The following is a 26,890-nucleotide window of genomic DNA, read 5'->3' as shown; positions in this document are numbered from 1 at the left end:
GTATGTAAATTTACAATAATCTCAATTTTTTTTTATAAAACAGAAAAAGGAGTATCATAGCTCATAATGGAAATTATATAAGGAAAATTATATTACATAGTTGAGAGAAGCAATTCAAAATATTCTCTGGTAGCTGTTTTGAGATTTTTATAAACACACAAAATGATATATTTACAGTACTAAGATACCCTGATTAAGATAAAGACAGCACAGGAACTGGGCAAGCAACTAAGTTCTGAATAGATTATTATGGCTAATAAGGTGGGCTTCAGTAGAAGGGCAGATAAGTAGATTACTCCATATACCACTGCAGAAATGATTCAGGCACAGAAAATGCTCTGTAACCTAACTTTTGTGAGGTACCCCTTCCTAAAACATTCATATATGTGATTCATTTAAAATAGAATTGCAGAATCATAGGTATTTCAACAAGTATAGGCATGAATGATTCTGTAATAAGCTAAACAAGACAGAGCTCCACCAAGATGCTTGGAACATGCTAGAACTGAGTTAAAACTGAATATGGTATATTTCTTATCCCTCATATAACTAAAAAAATTCATAAATATATATATATATTTTAGAGACGGGGTCTCTGTCACTCAGGCGGGAGTGCAACGGCATGATCATAGCTCATTGCAGCCTCAAACTCGTGGGCTCAAGTGATCCTCTCTTCTCAACCTCCCAGGTAGCTAGGACAACAGGCATGAACAACCACACCTATTTTTTTTTTTTTTTTTAATTTTTATTTTGTAGAGGCAGGGTCTCACTGTGTTGCTGAGGCTTATCGTGAACGCCTGGCCTCAAGCAATCCTGCCTAGGCCTCCCAAAGTGCTGGGATTACAGGCATAAGCCACCATGCTCAGCCTAAAATTGGCATATTCTGGTGTCTGATATCTAATCTGAAGAAATTTCAAGGTACTGCTCATAAAATGTGTCCCCAGCATGCTATTCCAAAGACTTCAACTTAATTTTGTCATATTTACTTTCAAGGCAAAATGGAACCCTTCTATGTTGATAAAATGTTTTATCTATGGTAAGATTTGAGGACTTGACATATTTAGAGGAATTCTTGTTTTAGATATATTATTAGTATGGTCACCAAAAAGATGTGAAATTCATTAAAGCCTCACCTCCACAGATCTCATTTTAAACACTAGGGTATGCCTCCCCTTTCTCCAAATCTTCTGGGGGTTTCCTGACAAGTTGTCCAGTTGGCTGATTCTAGTTTTCTGTCATTTCTCCCTTTTTTTTTGGAGATGGAGTCTCACTCTTTCGCCCAGGCTGGAGTGCAGTGGCGTGATCTCGGCTCACTGCAACCTCCTCCTCCCAGGTTCAAGCAATTCTCCTGTCTCAGCCTCCCGAGTATCAAGGACTATAGGTGCACGCCGCCATGCCCAGCTAATTTTTTGTATTTTAGTAGAGACGGGGTTTCATTGTGTTGCCCAGGCTTGTCTCGAACTCCTGACCTCAGGCAGTCCACCCGCCTTGGCCTCCCAACAGTTCTCCCTTCTTTAACATTAACAAACAGAGCTGACATGGGAAAAAGAAAAGACTTGAGTTCTTAGAAAATTGTGAACTGGCTACACAGGTATTAAGAGTCCTTGGTATTTCAGAGATCTCAAGCATTATTATCAGCATTGGCAACTTTAAGGTTGATTCCAGCTATAATTAAATATCTCATGATAGTAAATGCACAAAGGCTTTTGAAAAATTTAGATTGCATTTTGAAATAAATATGATATCTTCAAATTTTTACTGTAATACTGTGCAAATTGTTTAGATTTAGAAATGATTTTATTGCTCCTTAAGCATTCATTCAATTCTTATTCAGTGAATACACAGAACATAGGTAGTTTTTGGGAAAGTACGTCTTATTATTACCTTGATATATTTATATCATAACTGTGAATTTAAATATAAAAATAATTTAATATTTATTAAATTAGCTAAATGCTCTCATTGAGATTACTGGATCTGAACTGACATGATCAAAATAAAATACAAAAAATATATAAATACTAAATAGAATACTAAAATATAAGCATAATGTCATACTAAAAATAATACTGTGTTTTAATGCTTTGAAACTTATCATCACTGAAGGGTTTGGTTGAGTTTTATTTTCAATGAAAGCCAATTTTTAACACTCTTTCTCCATGGTTCTAAGATGACTTTTAGTTGGGCCCTCTCTTGATTCAGAGTTCTGAGTAAGGAGTCAGAAATTCCAGACCACATGCCCTAAGGTGCATCAGGGCTAGACTGGAGGGCCAAAGAAATCTCAAGCAGAACAATAGGCCAGGCATGGTGGCTCACGCCTGTAATCCCAGCACTTTGGGAGGCCAAGGCAGGCTGATCACTTGAGTTTAGGAGTTCAAGACCAGCCTGAGCAACATGGTAAAATCCTGTCTCTACAAAAAATACAAAAAAAAAGAACAATAGTGATTTTACCTTCTGAGTCCTGTGTTTGAGGTAGTGCTACTCAGCAGGCAAGAGTGTATACTAGAAAGTGCCTTGGTGTAAGAGATAGGAAACACGGTTCTAATTCCAGTTTTATGAATAACTAGCAGTACAAGCCTTGGTAAATTATTTAAAGTTCCTTGGGTTTATATAAGAAAACGGTTCTGCCAGGGAGGTTGAGGCTTCAGTGAGCTGTGATCGCACCACTAGACACCAGCCTGGGCAACAGAGTGAGACCCTGTCTCAATTTAAAAAAAAAAAAAAAGAAAGAAAACTGGGCTCTAATATCCTATGATTCTAACTGACAAAAAAATTAAGAATCAACTTACGATGAAGAACAATATACAGAAATTCAAGCCACTAAAGGATTATGTAAAAACATAAATTTATATTATATATATCTTATATTAAGATCTAGAATATGGGCAGTTCTGTTTTACAGTAACACTTCCAATCTTAAATGTTTTTTCAGCTCTGTTCAAGGCTCTTTGATTAGTGTTATGAGGGCTATAAAGATGAAATAGACCTTATCTCCTGATCTCAGGAAGCTTACCAGTTAGTACGTTCACCCTGTCTTCAAGCACCCTTGCCCATGGGGCTCCCCTTTCAGCAGAAAATCTTGCATTCTAATTCAAAGAAAGAAAACATTAGAGGTATAAGCTACCTGAAGTCCAAAGCCATACCCAGAAACTCATCTCCATCTATATCAGCCTTTCCTTTCTGCCATAGCTGCAGCTTAAATCAGAGGTGGGCCAAAGACCTGTGATATGGGACACCAAATACGTCTACTGATGTCTCCAAATCAAGACTGCTGTGTTCCCAAATCCATTAAACAGCAGCACCATCCATTTAGTCAACTGTGACGGAGATTGCTGATTGTGTCCTCATCCGTTCTCCTCCCTTTTAGTAATAGAGCTTTTGGGATATAGGATAAGTGAGAAGGCTAAGCCAGTAAGTTCCCAGAGGAGAAGGTAAGAGGATTGGAAAGAGTTTAGGGATTAAGGAAGAGAACCCTGGGCCCCTTGGAGGCTTAATTTCTGCTGCTCCTAGGAATACTAGACTTAATGGCAAAAATATGAGGCGTGTTTGTGTCTCTCTGTGTTAAAGGTATGCAGGGGCCCATTTGTTTATTAAAAAATCATTATTCAGCATGATAATGAGGTTTAACTTTTGGCTTTGAATTTATTGTGGAAGGATAATTGTAGGGATATCTGAAATGACCATGATAACAATAACGCCGGCATGACATTGTGAACCACCTGCATTTGAATACAGAAAACTGAACATGTTTATATTAAAATATATTAATTTATTAACACCTATTTATTAATAGAGCTCCGTGAGTTTTAGCTAAGCACATCCATTTAGTGACAATATTTCCCAGTTCATCTTGCAACTGGGCATGTTGATATGATTAAGTTCTCCCCAATTAAAAAAATAGCAAAAGTGATGTAAAAGTTCTTTAAAATGAAAAGATTTTTTGCCTTCCATTTCCTCTTTCCCTGTTTTCACAGGCTGAAAACACAGATACAATTCTGGTGAATGTGCTTTGCTCATGAGGACAGACAGCTCACTGGGGGTTGGGAGGATAAACGATAAAAGAACCTGGGCCCTTAAACAACCCCATGGGGCAGAACTAGTCCGCAATACTTGGCTGTTCACTTCTGGACTGAATGTATACAAAACGGTTTCTACCTTACATTCCAGGGCCTCTTTGATATGGAAGTTTGGCCTATACTCTAACACAACATTCAAGCAAGAAAGGGGGAATCACTTATAGGCCTTCCTTTCTCATACTCCCTACAGCTCCCTCATCTCCAAACATACAATTATAGGTCCAGATAAATTTAACTGACTTATCTGTTCCTTCCTCATCAGTTCCATAACTACTCCCCGTTGAGAACCACATTATGTAACTGTCTGGACTACAACAACACATCCCTTTAAATGTTCTTCTTGCTGCCACAATCTTGCACTGTCAGTACATCCAGAAGGGTCTCAATAAAACAAACCCAATTTTGTCAAATCCCTATTTTAAATTCTCAGTGAATTCACATGGTATGCAAAAAAATAAAAAAGTCCAAACTCCTTGACGGCATATAAGACCTTCAAGAGCTGATGTCTACTGACTTTTCCAGCTTGTTCTTATACCAAGCTTCCCCTTCCATCCTAGGATCAGGTTACATCAAAATACATGCTGTACTCTGAACATTCCCACCTTTGCAACTCTGCTGTGTCTGTAGAATCTGCCACAATAGGAACTATAACCTTTATTGAGGTTATTTGCTTACCTATTAGTCTTCCTCAACATTTCCCAACTTTATCTCTTACAAGTGATCAGAGTCCTAGAACTCACAGGGAATTTTCTGCCAGAGAATACATAAAATATTGCCACTTTCCATGGGTTTTTTAAAAAACTTATTACTATTTAAATTACTAATATAAAGAGAGAAGCATACCAGTGGGTTCTCTAAGTTGGTATACTGAAGGTCTTGGGACTCCTGGCAGTGATTTTAACTGTCAGGTGATAAAAATCTAGCCTGACAGATGATGTAGTAGAGATTGCTGTTTGTATCCCAATGTTCTTTCTCAGCAATCTTCAGGAAAGAACCACTGAATTTTAACTGGATACATGTTGACAGAATAAAGACTACCTTTTCCTTGCAGCTAGGTGTGGCCATGTAGTTAAGAGCTGGCCAATGTCATGTGACCAGAAGTGATATGTACAATTTCCCTTATAGGACAGGGTCATGCCCTTCCAACACTCCCATCCTGATGGCTGGAATATGGACATGAGGGGGAACCATCTTGGACCATGTGAAACAGGGTAACACCCCAAGGGCAGTACAACAGGAAGACAACAAGCCTGGGTCTCAGATAACTTTGTAGATCAGGACCCACATAAAAGATTGGACTTTTATATGAGAAATCCATTTAAAGATATATAAGGTCTCTCTTGCATACAACCAACTTATGTGCTAACTGATGTATAAAGTGAGAGAAAACCTCATCCTATGACATATTCTCTGTACTAATAAAGCCTTGAAGACATTGACACTCTGGATCAGGCTGTGCCTTGAGGTGAGAACCATTGCTATTTGCTAGGTTCCCCAAAATTAACAAATAATTTGTCCCTAAAAGAATATTCTTGATTAAGATATAGTGGGTCTGGCCGGGTGTGGTGGCTCACACCTGTAATCCCAGCACTTTGGGAGGCTGAGGTAGATGGATCACGAGGTCAGGAGTTTGAGACTAGCCTGGCCAATATGGTGAAACCCCCGTCTCTACTAAAAAAATTAGCCAGGCATGGTGGCACGCACCTGTAGTTCCAGCTACTCAGGAGGCTGAGGCAGAATTGCTTGAGCCTGGGAGGCAGAGGTTGCAGTGAGCTGAGATCATGCCACTGCACTCCAGCCTGGGTAACAGAGTGAGACTCCATGTCCAAAAAAAAAAAAAAAAAAAAAAAAGATATGGTGGGTCCAAGTAACCAAAATTGCTTTGGCAGTGACAGTGTAAAAGATCTCCATTGAGAGACTCCCCACAGAGTAGGAGAAAATGTCTCAGATATGGAGGGAATAATATGCAACAATATCTGTTCCCTGCCTGCTCTGTGCCTTGGACCATGTTGAGTCCACAAGGGTAAAGTGAGAAAGAGAAGCTGTTGGCAAGGGTCTAGGTGACAAAATAGCCCAGTGTTAAGAAAAGGGTATAAAACCTATTGCCTCTAAGGTACTCCTCTAAAATTTGGCAGCTTCTCTGAATAGTACCTTTTTGTTGTTGTTTTTCATTTAAAAACTGTCTTATATATGCTTAATCCACTCTATGGTTCTCAAATAGATTATCAATTAATTCTCTTGGGATTGCTAGTCACCTTTTCTATAATTTTGCCTCCTAATACTTTCTGCTTTATTATATTTGCTATAACAAATATTCTTTTAAAATTAGTTGCAAAGATGAAACAGTGTTGAAGTTTGAAATAGATATGGGAAGTAGAGATGTGATGAAAGGATATTTACATTCTGGTTATCAGATTTTTGGATTTCAAAGACCAGTCAACTTTCTTTTAGTGTTTAGGGGACTGATATAAGGCTGAAGAATTTTTACATTTCCAATTTTTGAACAATAAAACAAATCTAATAGAATAATTTTTATTTTATAACTCATTCATTGTATTTTATAGTTTTTCACTTCAGCACAAATTGGTAAAAATAACATCGGGCAAAGCACTGGTTCCTGGTTTAATGAGCAGGGTTTAACAAATTGATTATATTTTTTGACTACATTTACTATAGATCCCTTTCAGGTAGATGCACTTTTCCAATCACTTGTTTTCCTATTTATGAAGAGACAATGAACTTTTGCTACTAAGATGTATTTTTAATAATGAGCCATGGTGCCAATAGTTTGAAACATCTGAACCATGTATTTTGCTTTAAATCCTAATATATACACAGCCTTCTTGGACAATAATCGTATCACTTACATTTGTTTAACACTTGAGTTTCAAAGCTTTCATATACACTAGTGCACGTTATTCTTTGAATAGTTTACATTTTGTTATCCATTCTTCCATTACTCATCATTAGGAAATTAGAATTTCAGAAATGTCAACTTTGCCTTCATTCTGAGGTACTAATTTTCACATTTCTTTCAGATGGTGAATGTATATTTTTTTTTATTTTTATTTTTTTTGAGATGGAGTCTTGCTCTGTCACCAGGCTGGAGTGCAGTGGCACGATCTCGGCTCACTGCAACCTCTGCCTTCCGGATTCAAGTGATTCTCCTGCCTTAGCCTCTTGAGTAGCTGGGGCTACAGGCGCACACCACCATGCCCAGGTAGTTTTTGTATTTTTAGTAGAGACGGTGTTTCACCGTGTTGGCCAGGATGGTCTTGATCTCTTGACCTCGTGATGTGCCCACCTTGGCCTCCTAAAGTGCTGGGATTACAGGCGTGAGCCACCACACCTGGCCATATATTATTTCTTTAGCCCTATTTTGGGAATTACTCCTTCACCTTACAAACATTTGAGCTATGTGTCTTGTGAAAAATGCAAGTTTCTTTTTGTAGATATGTTCTTGAGACCTTGTCACAAGAGTTTTTACCCTGGGTGTGTGGATGAACTTCAGAAATGTCATTATACCCTTAAAATTATGAAATTATGAACACAGGCATTTTCCTGAAGAATGGGTCAAAAGTTTTCATCATATTCTCTATTAAGATCCAGGCACCAAAACAGAATAACACTGCTCAACTAAAGGAGGTCTGAGGGGCTATTATAATTTAATCCTAAAACTACATTTAAAAAAGTTATTTGCTAAATTAGTCTTCTATTTTACCTTTTTGAAAACACCAGTATTACTTACTGTTTGAATTTAAAAGCATATGAAATAAAACTAAATCTTACCAATGGCAGTCCTACAAATGACATTATAGAAAGCATTTGTTAAACGATGTGCTAATTATTTGGAAAACTTAGAAAAGGATTCTTTTCATGAAGATATTTCAGCACTGCTAGTTCACTGCACAGGGAGAATTTTGTACATTTAGCAGAACCACTGAATTAGAAAGTCAGGAAACCTGGGTTCTAGTACAGTTTTATTTATAACTAACCATGTACAAATCACTTATCTATAAAATAATGGTTAACATCTACTTCTTAATTCACAAATAGATCACAAAACCAAGATCCTTCCCAAGAAAACCTCACTGAAAACCAAGACATTCCCACTATTTAGGCTAGGTTTTAACTCAAAGGTTAAGAACTCAAAGGCTGAGAAAGACAAACTGGAGCATTTGTCTTTTATTTACCAGTTGCATACCTTAATTCTGCAGATGGATAATCTGCTTGACATAAGCATTGCCATCTGTCAATTTCTACAAAACAAAAAGCTGCCAACAAGAAGTTAATGGTGAAGAAAAATTTGGCTCAAAAATAACAAAACTGAGAAATAGCTTTGTATTAAGTGCAGTACTTATAACATCCCTGATGTCAAATGAACAAAATTTAGCTTTAGGTCACAAAAGCACATTTACCCTTTTGAAGAAACATGTATTGCTAGGGCAGGCATCTTACTTCACTAGAAATAACGTTAAACTTGTAGACTGTTCAAACGGCCAATCAAAATGACTAAGAAACATGATTGTGTGTTTTGTTTGTTTGTTTCTTTATCCTTTCTCTTTCCTTTTAGTTCAAAAATTCAGTTCCCCATCCTAGACCAGACTCCTGTCCTCTGCCAGGGTGTAAGAAAAGTTAGCATTCTGTCACTACAGAACATAGAAGAGGAATTAGCATGTTATTGAATAAAGAATCAGGAAGATAATTCTAATTGGGTATAGAAAAATTTATACACCATAAACATCTGTATATGTACACCACTTATCATATATACGTATTGTAACAATCACATGTATTAATAAACCTTCAAAAGGTAAGCACCTATATTAACAATTTCAGTTTTGTGCAATTTAGTCTATATTTATGGACTTTCCCTTATATATAGTGACAGAGAGACTGAAACATGGTTCACAGAGAAACACAGAACATATACAAATCTCATAATAAAATAACCATGTATACCACTGTTTAGGGAAATATTTTAGAGGAAACATACTTTCACTACTGGCCGCAAACCCCATTATTCACTTAGGTTCTTCAATGTCAACTTTTAATACAAAAATACCTTCAAGCTGATAAGAACATTCACAGTGACTTACAAAATGGACAATATTCCAATGCTACACAAAATGGTTTTATAATACACAGCTTAGAGTTTTAAAGTTCTTGGCTGGCACTTGATTTTTTTTTATAGCTGATAGACACGATAACTACTGATCTGAATAAAATACCATTTTTAGCTTATATATATGTTCTAAACCATATTACCTCACAAAACAGTAAAGAATAAATCACTTTCTGTTGAAGAATCCTCTAGGGCAAACACCAAACCTATACAGCCAAAATATTTTAGGGAGGCAAATAAACATTTTAAGACAAGTCATGACCAGTGGATAAAAATTTGCATTACCCAATTATATGTCTAGGAATTGTTCTTCTGAGTCCATAAAGCATGTATTGGGCATAGATTAAAAATACAAACGTAAAAAGCAAGTTACTTTTTTTTTTTTTTTTTGGTTTAGAAGGGTGTTTTTTTTTGGTTTAGAAGGGTGACATTACTAGAATGGGTGTTTTTTGGGATAGAAAATTGGTCACATATACCAAATACACATTTTATATTCCAAAATAAAAACTGAGATTTATTTTAAAACAGTGGAATCCTGATTTTTATTTACTTATTTATTTTTTACTTTCTGTGAGCTTGTGAGGCCATTCTGCACATTTATCAAAATGAAATCATTATTCAGTAACCTTTATATATACATACAATTTTTTTCCTTTGTAGAAAACCAAAATAATTTTACAAACTATATTTAACTTAGAATATAAAGAACTGACTAGTGTCAAATTTTGAAAATCTACCACTTTATTTTGAAGGAAAGTATACATCCTTCAAAACTCCACCAACAATTCCTAGTCCAGTTTTCTATTATACAGATTAAAAAGTTAAATTCCTTGTGGCACTAACCAAAACTTAAAAATTAACAGAAGACTGAATAAAAAAAAAAAGCATACTAACTAATCAAAACAATCCGCTGTGCAATGAATATTTGAACAATGAAAAAACCTACCAAGCATCCCAGTCAATTACATAGTTCTTGCTTCCATATTTTAATTTTGGACTTTCAGGAAGGTATATTATTAAACAGGTCGCTTTTGTGGACTGTTTAAACCTTGTAGTATTTCAAAATATTACCCTTTCTAAACCAAATCTGTGGTCCTGGTCAACTTTTTTTTTTCCAAGAAAAAGAAAGGATATGTGTTTAAAATACATTCCGTAGCAGTAGAAACATCTTAGTGTCTCAAAATACTATTTACAAAGAACCCTGCTGATCCTGTGCATTTCGCTGAGGTGCTACTTGCACCCAGACTTCATCATCTGAAAAAGAACTTGAACTTCCTGACTCAGAGTCCAGCTCACTGAATCCATCTAAGTCCCATTCAGTACTAGACTCACTCCGTGCATCATCTTCCTCAGTAATAAAACTCTGACCAGGTTCAAGGCAGGAAGGATAAACACGAGCACAAAGGCAAATAAAGCCAGAGTCAAACTGCAAAAGGCCTAACATGGTACCTATATTAATCCACTGATCTTCCCTAGTATCATACTCATACACTGTCACTCGGTTCTTTTTCCATTGGGGGGTTGTAGAAGTGATGAGAAGCAACTTTCGGTCATGATTGACAATCTGGTAGTTGTGGGTCTCTGAATCCAAAGGAATATTACTAATCCGCCTCCATTCTCCCCTAGCTGGGTTGTAGACCTTCATGACTGGGATGTCACAGATACAATAGATTTCATCATTGAAGACACATGCTTCCTGAAAGTCACTGCGTTTAAGAGAAGCACAGTTCAGCCACATATTGTGGCTAGGATCATAGCAGAGCATGCGCTTACTGTTGACAGCATAAAGATAGTTCTGAACCACTATGAGTTCAAATGAATAGAAGGAATGAGGGACAGGAGCCACCAATGCCCACTGGTTTCTCTGAACACTGTAGCATTCCACTTCCTTCAGCTTAACTCCAGTAATAGGGTCTCGCCCCCCCAAAATGTAGATGTAGCCATTGAGATATGCCACATCCATGCCCTCACGACACAGCAAGCGATCTGCAAGTTGCTGCCAACTATTCTGAGCTGGTTTATACACCCAGAGGTCTTTCCTGGGTTGGGCAGCTAGATAGATGTCATGGTCTGGGGAGACACAGACAGCTGAAGAGGTAACAGTCTTAGTGTGAGCAAAGCTGGTCAAAGGTGATGGCATTGTGTAAATGTCCCCTGAGTAAGGGTCATAGCAGAGAAAGGGATCTCTGGGGTGTCCAAAGAAGATCACCATCTCCTTGGCACACATACCCAGTCTCTGGGGTGGATTTTCTGCTGCAGATACAAGAGAGTTGCTGCTGCTACTGCTGCTGCTGCTGTTTGGCACTGGCACCAGAGACTTGTACAACAGGTCACCATAGCGCATCTGCAGGGCCCCTTCAATAACGTCCAGGCAGTACTTCTTCACGATGGGCTTGGTCAGCAGCCCTTCTAAGTAGTCCTGATCTTCTTCAGTGAAGTGCATCCAGCGCACGCACTTGAAGACTTCTGCAGCACTGGGACCCCGCTCTTTGGGAGCAGCCTCCAGCCACTGCACAGCTACATGGCATACAGTCCGCTCGCTCTCTATGTCCAGACTATCCAAGCGCAGGACAGCCAGCAGTTGGGCCAGGGTCAGATCTGCTAGAGTCTCCTCCCGAATTGAACCCATTCGGCTGAGCTGCTTGAAGTTATGAGCTATATAGGACTGGGCCTGCGATCGAAGCTTGTGATGGTCGAAGGCGTCTGCAAACTTGAGGATGGCCGTGCAGTTGGTCAGGTCAAGACGTCGGGCTAAGAAGGAGGCACAGGCTTCCCGCACATACTCCAGCTGTAGCATGTCCGAGGCCGCGTACAGGCGCTGCACATTGGCCTCGCTGAGAGAGACACGACCCGTGTAGCAGTAGTCGACCAACACCTCGAAGGACTCGGCGTCCACATCGTGCATGGTCACGCTGGCCTGCTGACTCTCGTACATGCCACCTGTGAACATGCTCTTGAAGTAGGGACACGCAGCTGCTAGCACGTTGCGATTGCAGGAAAAGAGGCGACCCGTGCCAGGCCCGCTGCCAGGCGTCACCACCTCGATGGTCACATCACACAGCAGCCGCGCGTCGTAGAAGGACTTGAGCTGTGCCAGCAGGGCTGCAGAATGGGCCGTGTCCTTTAATTCCTCTGGACCCGTGAAAAAGGCCGAAACCGAGGGCTTGGAAATCCTCTTGGGCCGCCTCCCACCGCGGGGGCTGGCGAGGCGGCGAGAGCGCGGGGCGTCTTCCCGGGACTGCATGGTGGAGATGGCGACGGGCGCTGATAGCGAGAAAGGCTGCCGGACCCGGCTCTGGCTCCTCCTCAACCTTCCCTCGCTGACACTAAGACAAGCCGCGTCCTGGAACAGACTGCGGCACGGGCCGCACTTCTGAATTCGGCCCTATCCCGCGGTGAGGCCTCCCTTTCTTGCGTAGACAGTGGCTGACTCACCCTCTCTCACTCCCGCGCCCTTTCTCCGCTTCCGCTCGCCCTCACAGGACCCGCTGGCTTGGAGCCGCGGAAGGCCCCACTGCCGCGCTGGCTATCCCGCTAGGCGCCCAGGAGAACTACCGCTTCCAGGTTGCCTTTCGCGCCCTGAGGCCTGCTGGGGCTCTCGGACGGCCGGGCGGGTACAGAGGGAAAGAAACCGCTTTGCATGTTGGGAGTAGTAGTTTGTGTAATATCGCGAGCTTTCCTTTCGCTGAAAGGAAATTCTGGATATGATGGTGAAGTGACGATGTCTCATTATTGTTGTCCAGGCTGGTCTTGAACTCCTGAGGGCTCAAATTATCCTCCTGCCTCCGGCTCTCAAAGTGCTGGGATTACAGGCGTGAGCCACCCGGCCCTGCCAGTATTTCATAGGGTTTTGTGCGATTGAATGATATATTACATAGGATACTTAGATACATGTATTTTTTTGGTTAGAAGAACAATAAAGCGTTACCCCGTGCCTAGAATGTAGCCAATAATTGTTAGATTCTCTTTTATAATTTATGATAAATGAGGCACCCACTAATTTGAAACCGAAATTTTTTTTTAATTTTTAAAATTATTTTAAACCGCAAAATTTTACAAAGAACTTAGTTTTTAATTTTTATTCTTTTGAAAGATTTTGAAGGGCATTAACAATATTTTCAATATTAAATGATACCAATTTTCAATATTAAATGATACCAATTAAATGATACCAATGATACTCGTTTAATAAGGATGTCTTAGACGACTAGGTTGAGGTCCTAAAGAACAGTATTAATAGATGGCCTCAAATATGCAAATCAGGCATATAAAAATAGATTATTTTCTGCTCTCACTAACATTTCATCTCTGGGGAGCAGGAGTATTTTCATTAAGCTCCAAATATGAGTGTTTTCAAGTCATCTAGTACAACCTCTTTCACTGCCATTCCACATATCAATTAACAGATTCTGTAATTGCCTTTATTAAGGAGTTTTAGGGAGTATTTAACTGAAAATATTTCAAGAAACAGACTTTGTTCTGTACAAAAGCACGTGATTCTCAGAATTCAGCATTAGTACATGCCCTGACATTCCTTGAATTAACATACAGTATAGCCTATGCTTTACGAAAGTCTTTTATATTTGCATTGATCAACAGTTAAATCATCAAAATCAAGTACTAGAGATTGAGGCAGGAAAATAGGGTCTGGAGGCAGGGAACATAAGGCTGATTCACACTTTAGCTATAACAGGAAATTTCCTCTCCATAGGGTGTACGCTGAGTAAATGAGTTTGTAACTTTAATTCATTCTCTTCGTTTACATAGGGTATACACCAAGTAACCAGTGGAATCCTCTAGAGGGTATTTAAACCTCCAGGAATTCTGTAACAGGGCCCTTGAGCCCCTGTGCTGGGCCTGCACCCACACTGGAGTGTACTTTCATTTTCAATACATCTCTGATTTTGTTGTTTCATTCTTTCCTTGCTTTGTTTATGTGTTTCGTCCAATTCTTTGTCCAAAACGCCAAGAACCTGGACACCCTCCACTGGTAACAGATTGACTTTTTCATATAACTTTTATTACAAAACCAGTGACTGCTCCTGCTGCTAGTTTGTTATGTTACCATAACCCAATAAAGAAAATCATCAGTATTATATGCATGTATGGGTAACACATTACAAGAGAAAAACTTTCAAATTGTTTCTCTGTTATCAGCTGAAGATAACTTCAACTTATCAGCTGAAGTCCACTGGAAATCCTCTAGGGTAGACACATTAAATTAAGTCAGCCTCTGGGCTCCAATATCTCCTCTGTAAATAAAAAGAGATGTTAGACATCCCTCAGATACACCAGAGAGAATTAAGTCAGTCATTGTTAGTAACAATGATTGTTTCCTCACTTGCAGTGAACAACCAGTTAGGGAAAGAAGTCTTTTTTCTTTTTTGAGATGGGGTCTCACCCTGTCACCCAGGTTGGAGTGCAGTGGCACCATAATAGCTCACTGCAGCCTTGAACTCCAGGGCTCAAGCAATACTTCGGCCTCAGCCTCCCAAGTAGCTAGGACTATAGATGCATGCCACCACACCCAGTTAATTAAAAAAAAAATTATAGACGGGGTCTCACTATCCTGCCAGCCTAGTCTGGCACTCTTCCTGCCTGAGCCTCCGAGTTGCTGTAATTACAGGCATGAGCCACATGACCAGCACAAGAATGGCCATTTTAAAAAACTTCTTAGAATACTGGTAAAATACACATAACACTAAATTTACCATTTAAAATTTTTCAGTGTATAGTTCTTTAGCGTTAAATACATTCACACGGTTTTGCAACTATCAAAAAACTGAAGCTCTGTACCCATTAAACAGTAACTATCTAGTCCCCCACTTCTGGCAACTGCCATTCTACTCTTTGTCTCTATGAATTTGACTACTCTAGGTACCTCATATAGGCAGTGACTGATTTTTACCTTCCTTATATCTCCTCTTACTGCGTTATTTGCCTTAGGTTACCTGTCACACAATTGAAAATATCTATTAGCCACTATTCCCTAAGGTCTAGAGCTATGTGCTGTCCCATAAAACTTGGAAATACTTTATATCTGTGCTAGCTGATACAGTAGCCAGAAGCCACATGTAGCTCTTGAGTACGTGAAATGTGGCTAGTGCAACTGAGGAATTAAATTTAAAATTTTAGAAATACAGCATGATATACCATTACAATTCAATGAAGAAAGAAAATTCTTTTCAACAAATGTTATTGGAACAACTGGATCAAGAATGTAAGACAAAAAGTTGCCCTTGCCCCTACCTTACACCATAAGCAAAAAATTAATTCAAAATTTCTCTTAATACTAAATGGAAGGCCAGGCGCAGTGGCTCAAGCCTGTAATCCCAGCACTTTGGGAGGCCGAGACGGGCAGATCACGAGGTCAGGAGATCGAGACCATCCTGGCTAACATGGTGAAACCCAGTCTCTACTAAAAAATACAAAAAAAAAAAACTAGCCGGGCGAGGTGGTGGGCGCCTGTAGTCCCAGCTACTTGGGAGGCTGAGGCAGGAGAATGGCATAAACCCGGGAGGCGGAGCTTGCAGTGAGCTGAGATCCGGCCACTGCACTCCAGCCCGGGTAACAGAGCGAGACTCCGTCTCAAAAAAAAAAAAAAAAAAAACTAAATGGAAAAGTGGAAACTATAAAGCTTCAAAAAGAAAACATAGGGCCAGGCATGGTGTAATCCCAGCACTTTGGGAGGCCAAGGTGAGAGGATCATGAGGTTAGCAGATTGAGACCATCCTGGCTAACACAGTGAAACCCCGTCTCTATTAAAAATTCAAAATAGGCCGGGCGCGGTGGCTCAAGCCTGTAATCCCAACACTTTGGGAGGCCGAGACGGGCGGATCACGAGGTCAGGAGATCGAGACCATCCTGGCTAACATGGTGAAACCCCATCTCTACTAAAAATACAAAAACTAGCCGGGCGAGGTGGCGGGTGCCTGTCGTCCCAGCTACTCGGGAGGCTGAGGCAGGAGAATGGCGTAAACCCGGGAGACGGAGCTTGCAGTGAGCTGAGATCTGGCCACTGCACTCCAGTCCAGGTGACAGAGCGAGACTCTGCCTCAAAAAAAAAAAAAAAAAAATTCAAAATAATTAGCTGGGCGTGGTGGTGGGCGCCTGTAGCCCCAGCTACTTGGGAGGCTGAGGCAGGAGAATGGCATGAACCTGGGAGGCGGAGCTTGTAGTGAGCCAAGATGGTGCCACTGCATTCCAACCTGGGGGACAGAGTGAGATGAGACTCTGTCTCAAAAAGAAAACATAGAAGACTATGGAAGACTATAGCTTTGCGGTTGGCAAAGTTTTCTTGGGACACCAAAAACACAGGTCATAAAAAAAAGACATAGTGAATTTCAACAAAATTACAAGCTGCTGCCTACAGAAAGGCAGTGAAAACAACAAAAGATAAACCATAGACTGGGAAAAAATATTGGTAACATGTATACCCAGTGGCCAATGCAAATTAAATTCACAGTGAGAAAACACTGAATACCCGAATGGCTAAACTTAAAAACATCAATGATACTGTATATTGGTGGAGATATGGAGCCACTGGAACTCTCTTATGCCAATAATAAGAGTATAAATTGGTATAACCACATTAGAAAACTCTTTTGTAGTTTATTTTAATGTTAAACCCCCTGTAATTTAACTCCCAGGCAGTGCCCCAGGGCCATGAAAACATATATCCACAAAAACATTGTGTAAGTATCTTCATGATAGTGTTAATGACAAAGCTGGTCCTGTGAAGATGAGATTTTTCCCTGTTCTATGTCATGAAGCCAAGACGCGAAACTGAAAGTGAGCATCAGGCAGTGCAGGTTTTATTCCATGGCCATGGAAATGAGAAGCAGGAGCATGGCTCACAAATCAATTTCTCAGCTTCGGAGAGCTTCCCAGCCCCGATGCCCTGATATAAGGCATCTTTAATGAAGAGGATGGTTATTAAAAGCAAGGGATGGGGCTGGGCACAGTGGCTCACACCTGTAATTCCAGCACTTTGGGAGGCTGAGGCGGGCAGATCACTTGAACCCAGGAGTTCCAGATCAGCCTGGGGAACATGGTGAAACCCCATCTCTACTAAAATACAAAAATTAGCTGGGTATGGTGATGGACACCTGTAACCCCAGCTATTCAGGAGGCTGAGACAGGAGAATCACTTGAATCCGGGAGGCGGAGTTTGCAGTGAGCCCAGATCACACCACTGCACTCCAGCCTGGCTGACAGAGCGAGACTCTGTCTCAAAAAAGAAAAAGCAAGGGGAGGAATATTCGTGTTTTTTCTTGGCATGTGTGAAGAACTCGGAAACCAGAGTGCCACATTACTTTTTGTCCTTTTATGGTTTCTTCTGATCATCGTCATGGTGATTGTCAACTGTCATGCAGCTGACAGGAGTGTCATTTAACATAGAGATTAGATCATAATGAAGTTAGAAGTTCTTCAGAGGTCAAGTGAACTGACATCTTGGATCCCACCAGTCTTTGCCAGCTTGGTCACAATGGGGAACTTCTGATCTCAGGCATAAACAGAGTTCAGGTAGAGTAGAAATTCACTTAGGTCACTAAGCATTATGCTGGGTAACAGTAGCTTTATCCATAGCATCCAAAAGTAGAAACAATCCAAATATACTCAACAGGAGAATTAAAAAAATTGTAGCAAATGTATTAGTTCGTTTTCATGCAGCTGATAAAGACATACCCGAGACTGGGTAATTTATAGAGAAAAAGAGTTTAATGGATTCACAGTTCCATGTGGCTAGGGAGGCCTCACAGTCATGACAGAAGGTGAAAGGCATATCTTACATGGCGGCTGGCAAGAGAGAATGAGAAAAAATATTGGGCCAAGCAAAAAGGGAAAACCCCTTATAAAACCATCAGATCTCGTGAAACTTATTCACTACCACAAGAACAGTATGGAGGAAACTGCCCCATGATTCAATTATCTCCTATGGGGTCCCTCCTACAACACGTGGGAATTATGGGAGCTACAATTCAAGATGAGATTTGGGTGAGGACACAGCCAAACCATATCAGCATATTCCTACAGTGTAAAAGTACTCAGAAATAAGAAAAAACAACCTGTGATATACAATAATGTGGATGGTTCTCAAAAATTTTATGTTGAGCAAAGCAGCCAGATATACAAGAGTACACACTGTATGACCATTTGTGTGAAGTTCCAGAACACTGAAAATAAGCTTTGACGAATAAAAATCATAATAGAGGCTTCCTCTCTTTGGTAAGGGGTAGTAGGGAGGTGGAAAATTGCTAGACTGACTAGAAAGGAACATGAGGAAATGTCTAGGGCTGATGCAAATGTTTTCTTCTAGATTGGGCTGGTGGTTACATGGGTGAAGGCAATTTCTAAACTCAATAAACTACTCTTCAGACCTGTGCATTTTATGTACTATAATTATCCTCTCAGGAACAGCCACTTTATAACTGTTGGCATTAAATAAAATTGCAGAATTCTTTACCAGGAGGTTATTATGACGATAGTTCAGTCATAAAGCAAGGTTCTTCTCCTCTAGAGGTGTTTGGGCCAACATTGGTCCAATTCATACAAATTATATCAACAGATGTGGTCTTCCATACACCTGGAACTTGAGTGCCTCTGGGTAATCTTCAAGGATTTCAGCATGCTGCAGTCTTTCAAATTTGTAAAGTATCTGAGTGCCTAGCATTATATTCAAGTATTTTCCATTTTTGCTACAACTGTATGAGTAACATACTCCTTATTATCTGTGGTCCCTCAAGTTTTCTTGTAATTTACATAATCCTCTACAATAGAATCCACAATCTTCCCAGCAGGAAGATAAAGCTGTTTTTGTTTGGTCATTATGTCTCACTCATCAACAAAACATGTTTTAGTTCTTCAGAAATCTTTAACTTCAACTCTGTTCATGAATGTTTTCAACAGCGGCATCTACTGGGGCTCTTTTGAGGAGGCTGAGGTATGTCATTGGTACTTCTCCATTTCCATTTCCACGTGATTTCAACATTTTTCCCTTGCAGACCAGATGTCTTCTTTGCTGGGGCAGCCCCTCTCCTCTTCCCCTATGAATGTTATTCCTGATTTGCTTCTCCAAGTTCTCCCTGTTTCTACAGATTGGTGTTCATGTACCTGAGTACTCTACTTTTTGGAGCCCATTCATTCCAATTTTCATCCCAACCCCCGTAATGTATAAAGTATTTCACTTGTTTGTCCTTGATGGCAACTTTTACATACTTTGCTTCATAAAGAGGCCCATGAAAGCAAAGCACCTACTCACTTCAGAGTTTAGGCTTCAGTGCCATTTGTAAGTGATAACCCCAACTCCCTTCTCCTACCTCACCCAGCTACTGCTCCCTATGCTGTACCCCATCCAACTCAGCATCAGGTAGGCTATCAGGCACTGCCAGCTGTACAGCCTGGGCCTGTCAGTATTGTTTTTACTTTGATTTTTAAGTAGAGTCTACAAACTGTTCACGTCTTTATTTCTGTATTCAAAATGATTTCTGCTATGGTTTGACTGCCCCCTCCAAAACTCATGTTGAAACATAATCCCCAATGTGGCGGTATTGAGAGGTGGGGCCTTTAGTAGGTGATTGAATCACAAGAGCTCTACCCTCATGAATGGATTAATCCACTCATGGATTAATGGGTTAACAAGTTAATGGATTAATGGAATAGTGGGTTAATGGATTAATGAGTTATCATGGGAAAGGAACTGGTGACTTTATAAGAAGAGAGACCGGAGCTAGCAGGCTCAACTCCCCCTCTCATGTGATACCTTGTACTCCCTTGGGACTTTGCAAATTATACACCAGCAAGAAGGCCCTCACCAAACATGGCCCCTTGACCTTGGATTTCTCAGCTTCAAGAACTGTAAGAAATAAATTCCTTTTCCTGTTGTTGTTTTGAGACAGTCTTGCTCTGTCGCCCAGGCTGGAGTGTAGTGGTGTGATCTTGGCTCACTGCAACCTCCACCTCGAGGGTTCAAGCGATTGTCCTGCCTCAGCCTCCTGAGTAGCTAGGATTACAGGGGTGCATCACCATGCCCAGCTAATTTTTTTGTATTTTTAGTAGAGATGTCGCAATATTGACCAGGCTGGTCTCGAACTCCTGGCCTCAAGTGATCTGCCTGTCTTGGCCTCTCAAAGTACTGGGATTACAGGCGTGAGCCACCATGCCTGGCCAAATTCCTTTTCTTTATAAGTTACCCAGTTACAGGTATTCTGGTATGTGCAACAGAAAATGGACTAATACAATTCCACATTGCCTTTAGTCACTGGCTGCCATAAGAGTTTTTATGGGTCCACTCTCCCCTACCTCAGTTGGAGGGTACCTAGTGAGCGGGCTGCCTTAGGGCGTGACTTCTGTTCCACATTATTTGATAGCAGCTAACTTGTTTCAAACCTGTCATACACCATTTTTGTTTCTTTGTTTGTTTGTTTTTTGAGACAGAGTCTTGCTCTGCCACCCAGGCTGGAGTGCAGCAGTGTGATCTCGGCTCACTGCAAGCTCCTCCTCCTGGGTTCACACCATTCTCCTGCCTCAGCCTCCTGAGTAGCTGGGACTACAGGCACCTGCCACCATGCCTGGCTAATTTTTTGTATTTTTAGTAGAGACTGGGTTTCACGGCGTTAGCCAAGATGGTCTCGATCTCCTGACCTTGTGATCCCCGAGCCTCGGCCTCCCGAAGTGCTGGGATTACAGGCGTGAGCCACCGCGTCCGGCCTATTCATGCTTTTTTTTTGTTTCAACTGGCATGAAATATGTTTTTCCATCCATTTATTTTCAGTCTATATGTATCTTTATAGGTGAAAAATGCTTCTTGTAGGCAACAGATCATTGGGTCTTATTTTTTCATCCATTTAGCCACTCTACATCTTTTTGTTGGAGAGTTTAGGCCATTTACATTTAATGTTATTATTAATAAGTACTTACTTCTGCCGTTTTGTGATTTGTTTTCTGGTTGTTTTGTGGTCTTCCCTTCTTTATTTCCTTCTTTCCTGTCTTCCTTCACATTTTAACTTTTTTTTGTTTCTCTTTATGCCTTATTGCACTATATCTTGAAATACTGAAATAATAATAGTTATTATTTTTGACTGCTTCATCATTTAGTCTTTCTACTTAAGAGTAACTTACAACCCACAACTACAGTATTATAATATTCTGTGTTTTCCAATGTGTTTACTGTTGCCAGTGAGATTTATACCTTCAGATTTTTTTTTTTTTTTTTTTTTTTTTTTTTTGAGACAGAGTTTCACTCTTGTTGCCCAGGCTATAGTGCAATGGCACAATCTTGGCTCACCACAACCTCCACCTCCTGGGTTCAGGCGATTCTCCTGCCTCAGCCTCCCGAATAGCTGGGATTACAGGCATGTGCTACCACACCTGGCTAATTTTGTATTTTTTTAGTAGAGACGGGGTTTCTCCATGTTGATTAGGCTGGTCTTGAACTCCCGAACTCAGGTGATCCACCCACCTTGGCCTCTCAAAGTTCTGGGATTACAGGTATGAGCCACCGTGCCCGGCCTCAGATTATTTCTTATTGCTCATTAACTTCCTTTTCTTTCAGATTGAAGGATTCCCTTTAGCTTTTCTTTTAGGACAGGTCTGGTGTTGATGAAATCTCTCAGCTTTTGTTTTTCTGTCTTTATTTTTCCTTCATGCTTGAAGGATATTTTTGCTGGACATACTATTCTAGAGTAAAAGATTTTTCCTTCAGCACTTTATATATGTCATGCCACTCTCTCTCTGGTCTGTACAGTTTCCACTGAGAAGTTTGCTGCCAGACATACTGGAGCTCCATTGTATGTTGTTTCTTTTCTCTTGCTGCTTTTAGGATCCTTTCTTTATCCTTGAGCTTTGGAAGTTTTGTTATTAAATGCTTTGAGGTAGTCTTCTTTGGGTTAGATTGGCATGGTGTTCTACAGCCTTTTTGTATTTGAATATTGGTTATCTTCCTCTAGATTTGGGAAGTTCTGTGATATCACTTTGAAGAAACTTTCTACCCTCATCTCTTTCTCTATCTCCTCCGTAAGGCCAATCATTCCTAAGATTTGCCCTTTTCAGGCTATTTTCTAGATCTTGTAGATATGCTTCATTCTTTCTGATTCTTTTTTCCTCTCCTGTGTATTTTTTTTTCTGTGTGTGTGTGTGTGTGTGTGTGTGGCAGAGTTTCGCTCTTGCTGCCCAGGCTAGAGTGCAGTGTTGCGATCTTGGCTCACTGCAACCTGTGCCTCCCAGCTTCAAGTGATTCTCCTGCCTCAGCCTCCCAAGTAGCTGGGATTACAGGCATGACTACTACACCTGGCTAATTTTTGTATTTTTAGTAGAGGCAGGGTTTCACCATGTTGGTCAGTCTGGTCTTGAACTCCTGACTGTAGGTGACCCACCCACCTTGGCCTCCCAAAGTGCTGGGATTACAGGTGTGAGCTACAGCACTCAGCCTCCTCTGTGTATTTTCAGATAGATTGTTATCAATCTCATTAACTCTTCTGTTTGTTCAATTCTGCTATTAAGGGACTGGACTCTGATGCATTCTTCAGTATGTCAGTTGCATTTTTTGACTCTAGAATTTCTGCTTTTTAATTATTTCAATCTCTTTGTTAAGTTTATATCATAGAATTCCGAAATCCTTCTCTGTTATCTCAAATTTCTTTGAGTTTCTTCAAAACAGCTATTTTGAATTCTCTGTCTGAAAGGTCACATCTCTGTTTCTTTGGGATTGGTCCCTGGTGCCTTATTTAGTTCATTTGTTGAGGTCATGTTTTCCTGGCTGGTGTTGATGCTTGTAGATGTTTGGGCAATAAAGAGTTAGGAATTTATTATAGTCTTTGCAATCTGGGCTTTGCAATCTGTGCCTGCCCTTCTTGAGAAGGTTTTCCAGGTATACAGAGGGACTAGGGCCCCAAGCTCAGTAATGCTATGGTTCTTGCAGACTCATAGAGGTCCCACCTTGGTGGTCTTGGATAAGATTAGGAAGAATTCTCTGGATTACCAGGCAGAAACTCTTGTTTTCTTTCTTATTTTCTCCCAAAGTCTCTCTGTGCTGAGCTGCCTGGAACTGAGGTGATGCAAACACCCATGTGGCCACCACCAGTGGAACTGCCCTGAGGCAGACCTGAAACCAGCATAGCACTGGGTCTTGCCCAAAGCCCATTGTAACCACCACCTGGCTACTGCCTATGTTTGCACAGGCTGTAAGGCTCTACAATAAGCAGGTGGTGAAGCCAGCCAGGCTTGTGTCCTTCTCTTCAGGATGGTGAATTCTCCCAGGCCCCAGGCAGGTCCAGAGATGCTGTCTGGGAACCAGGGATTGCAGTAAAAACCTTACAAATCTACCTTGTGTCTTATTCTACTGTGACTAAGCTGGCACCCAAACCACAAGACAAAATCCTTCACACTCTTCCCTCCCCTTTCCACAAGCAGAGGGGCCTCTCCCTGTGGCCACCACCACCACTGACCCATGGCGAGTTCTGTCAGACCACCACCAATGTTCACTTAAGGCCCAAGGGCTCTTCAGTCAGCTGTGACAAATGTTGCCAGGCCTGGAACTCACCCTTCAGGGTAGTAAACTCCCCTCTGGCACAGTGCAGGTCCAGAAATGCTATCGAAGAGCCTGGACGTGGCGACCCCAAGAGCCCGTTGGTGCTCTACACCACTATGGCCAAGCTGATACCTGAAGCTGGCATGTCTGAGTCTCACTCAAGACCCACAGCATACTGCCTGTGAGTCACTGTTGGCTACTCAGGGCCCACGGGCTCTTTAGTCGGCAGGTGATGAAACTTGCAAGACTGAGTACCTCCCTTCAAGGCAGAGGGTTCCTTTCTGGCCCAGGGTGTGTCTAGAAATGTTGTCTGAGAGCTAGGGCCTGGGATGGGGGCCTCACAATTCTGCCAGGTGCCCTGTCCTATTGTGGTTGAGCTGGTATCCAAGATACAAGGCAAAGTCCTTACTCTTCCCTCTCTTCTCCTCAAGCAGAAGGAATCACTTTTGCTGCTGTGAGCTGCACTGCCTGGGGTTGGGGGAGGGGTGGCACAAGCACTTCCTTAGCCACCCAGCTGGTGTCCCATGTCCACTGGCTCTGCACTCAGCACAGAAGAAGGATTTACCTAGGAACTGCAGTCCTTGTGGCCTGGACTGCCTTTCAAGTTTATTTAGGACCTTAGAACACTTTAGCCCACAGTGTTGAGGCTTGCTGAAACTCAAGTTCTGACTGCTGGGATGGACAATTCCCCTCTGGCTAGGGCTGGTCTAGATGCTCCCTCTGTGGATGGGCATCTGCTGAGTTGAACTCAGTTTTGCTTTCTGCTGTGACCAGGCAGCACTGAGTTCAACGCAGGGTCCCACAGTTGCTGGGCTTTCCGTCTCTCAAGGGCACAGCACCTGCTGCTGCTAGGGGAACGGGGGAGGAGCAGCATTACCAATTCAAGACCATCTTTCCTACCTTCTTTCAGTGATATGAAGTTAAAATCAGGTACCATGATTGCTTACCTGATTTTTGGTTCTTATAAAGGTGCTTTTTGTATGTGTAAATAGTTGTTAAATCAGTGTTGCTGCGTTGGGGGATGATTGGTAAAGGCTTCTACATTCAGCCATCTTGCTCAGGCCTCTCCTGATTGAACTATTTCTTAAAACTTATTGTGGCTGGGCACAAATGCTCACATGTGTAATCCCAGCACTTTGAAAGGCTGAGGCAGGAGGATCACTTAAGGCCAAGAGTTCAAGACCAGCCTGCATAACATAGCAAGACTCCATCTCTACAACAATAAAAAATTATCTGGGCATGATGGTGCCTGCCTGTAGTCCCAGCTAGTTGGGAGGCTAAGGTGGGAGGATTGCTTGAGCTCAGAAGTTCAAGGTTGCAGTGAGCTATGATCATGCCACTGCACTCCAGCCTGGGCAAGAGTGACACTTTATCTCTAAAAAAATAATTTGGCTGGGCGTGGTGGCTCACACCTGTAATCCCAGCACTCTGGGAGGCTGAGGTGGGTGAATCACAAGGTCAGGAGGTCAAGACCAGCCTGGCCAAGATGGTGAAACCTCATCTCTACTAAAAATACAAAATTAACTGGATGTGGTGGCACACGCCTGTAATCCCGGCTATTCGGGAGGCTGAGGCAGAGAATTTTTTTCTTTTTTTTTTTGAGACGGAGTCTTGCTCTGTCTCTCAGGCTGGAGTACAGTGGCGTGATCTTGGCTCACTGCAACCTCTGCCTCCCAGGTTCAAGTGATTCTCCTGCCTCAGCCTCCCTAGTAGCTGGGACTACAGGTGTGTGCCGCCACGCCTGGCTGACTTTTTGTATTTTTTTTTTTAGTAGAGATGGGGTTTCATCTGTTAGCCAGGATAGCCTCAATCTCCTGACTTCGTGAGCCACCCGCCTCAGCCTCCCAAAAGTGCTGGGATTACAGGTGTGAGCCACTGTGCCTGGTGCAGAGAATTTCTTAAACCTGGGAGGCGGAGGTTGCAGTGAGCCGATATTGTGCCACTGCCCTCCAGCCTGGGCGACAGAGCGAGACTCCATCTCAAAAATAAATAAATTATTTATTTTAGACTTTTCATTATGCTTGAATATTTTCAAAATAAAAATTAGGGAAAACATTTCTCTCTAATGTGTACATCCAAACAATTCCACTGGCCTTAAAACTCTAGTCTTTCTTGGCATATAAATTCTTCTCTAAGGGGTATCTAAAATAATAATTCCTCTCTTTTTATTTTATTTTTTTAAATTTTTTGAGATGGAGTCTTGGTCTCTTGCCCAGACAGGAGTGCAATGGTACGATTTCAGCTCACTGCAACCTCCGCCTCCTGGGTTCAAGTGATTCTCCTGCTTCAGCCTCCTGATTAGCTGGGATTACAGGCACCTGCCACCATGCCTAGCTAATTTTTGTATTTTTGTATAGATAGGGTTTCACCATGTTGACTAGGCTGGTCTTGAACTCCTGACCTCAGGTGATCTACCCGCCTCCCTCCCAAAGTGCTGGGATTACAGGCATGAGCCACCATGCCCAGCCATTACTCTCTTTTTAACTTGAAACTTCTTCGGAACAATTACTAAATACATCATGCCACTTTGTATTAGTTGGTGACTTACATGTTTAAATCCTTCAGTCAACTGCAAGCTCTTTAACATAAGGACTGGGTTTTATATAATGCTGCACAAAACTGATCTCAGTGTATTACTCATATTACACCACGTCTGTTGATGCTCATTAAATTAAGCCATCAAACAGTAACATTTTTATTCCAGCTTGCCAGGAGTAAAAAAAAAAAAAAAAGAAATGGAAGTCAAGCAGAGTCTATTTAAAATATCAGCTTATTGTTTATATAGTGTGGAATTCATACAGCAATCAAAGAGCTTTACAGTCTGCACCTAGATGCTCATTGCTATTTAGTGACTCATATTCTTCATAATTTTTATTTAAAAGTTGAAGTCGGCCGGGAGTGGTGGCTCAAGCCTGTAATCCCAGCACTTTCGCAGGATCATGAGGTCAGGAGATCGAGACCATCCTGGCTAACACAGTGAAACCCCGTCTCTACCAAAAATATGAAAAAAAAAACTAGCCGGACGAGGTGGCGGGTGCCTGTAGTCCCAGCTACTAGGGAGGCCGAGGCAGGAGAATGGCGTAAACCCAGGAGGCGGAGCTTGCAGTGAGCCCAGATCGCGCTACTGCACTCCAGCCTGGGCGACAGAGCAAGACTCCGTCT

At 41.5% G+C, this 26,890-nt stretch overlaps 1 protein-coding gene across 2 annotated transcripts; it reads right to left on the bottom strand.

The window, feature by feature from the left end:
- Nucleotides 1–8,039: 8,039 nt before the first annotated feature.
- Nucleotides 8,040–12,756, bottom strand: KBTBD7 (kelch repeat and BTB (POZ) domain containing 7). 2 transcript variants are annotated; one of them, XM_011942967.1, is made up of 2 exons: nucleotides 12,317–12,756; nucleotides 8,040–12,118 (listed from the first exon to the last, which is right to left on the bottom strand). In XM_011942967.1, the coding sequence occupies exons 1-2, from the start codon at nucleotides 12,443–12,445 to the stop codon at nucleotides 10,391–10,393; spliced, it is 1,857 nt and encodes a 618-aa protein (XP_011798357.1). In that variant the 5' UTR covers nucleotides 12,446–12,756; the 3' UTR covers nucleotides 8,040–10,390. The 2 variants fall into 2 exon arrangements, with proteins under 2 accessions (XP_011798357.1, XP_011798356.1); XM_011942966.1 differs by having other exon boundaries at nucleotides 8,044–12,756.
- Nucleotides 12,757–26,890: the final 14,134 nt, after the last annotated feature.

The sequence above is a fragment of the Colobus angolensis genome, unplaced genomic scaffold (assembly GCF_000951035.1).
Source record: "Colobus angolensis palliatus isolate OR3802 unplaced genomic scaffold, Cang.pa_1.0 Scaffold214, whole genome shotgun sequence".
NCBI lineage: Eukaryota > Metazoa > Chordata > Mammalia > Primates > Cercopithecidae > Colobus > Colobus angolensis.
This window is presented reverse-complemented; position numbering and strand designations above follow the sequence as displayed.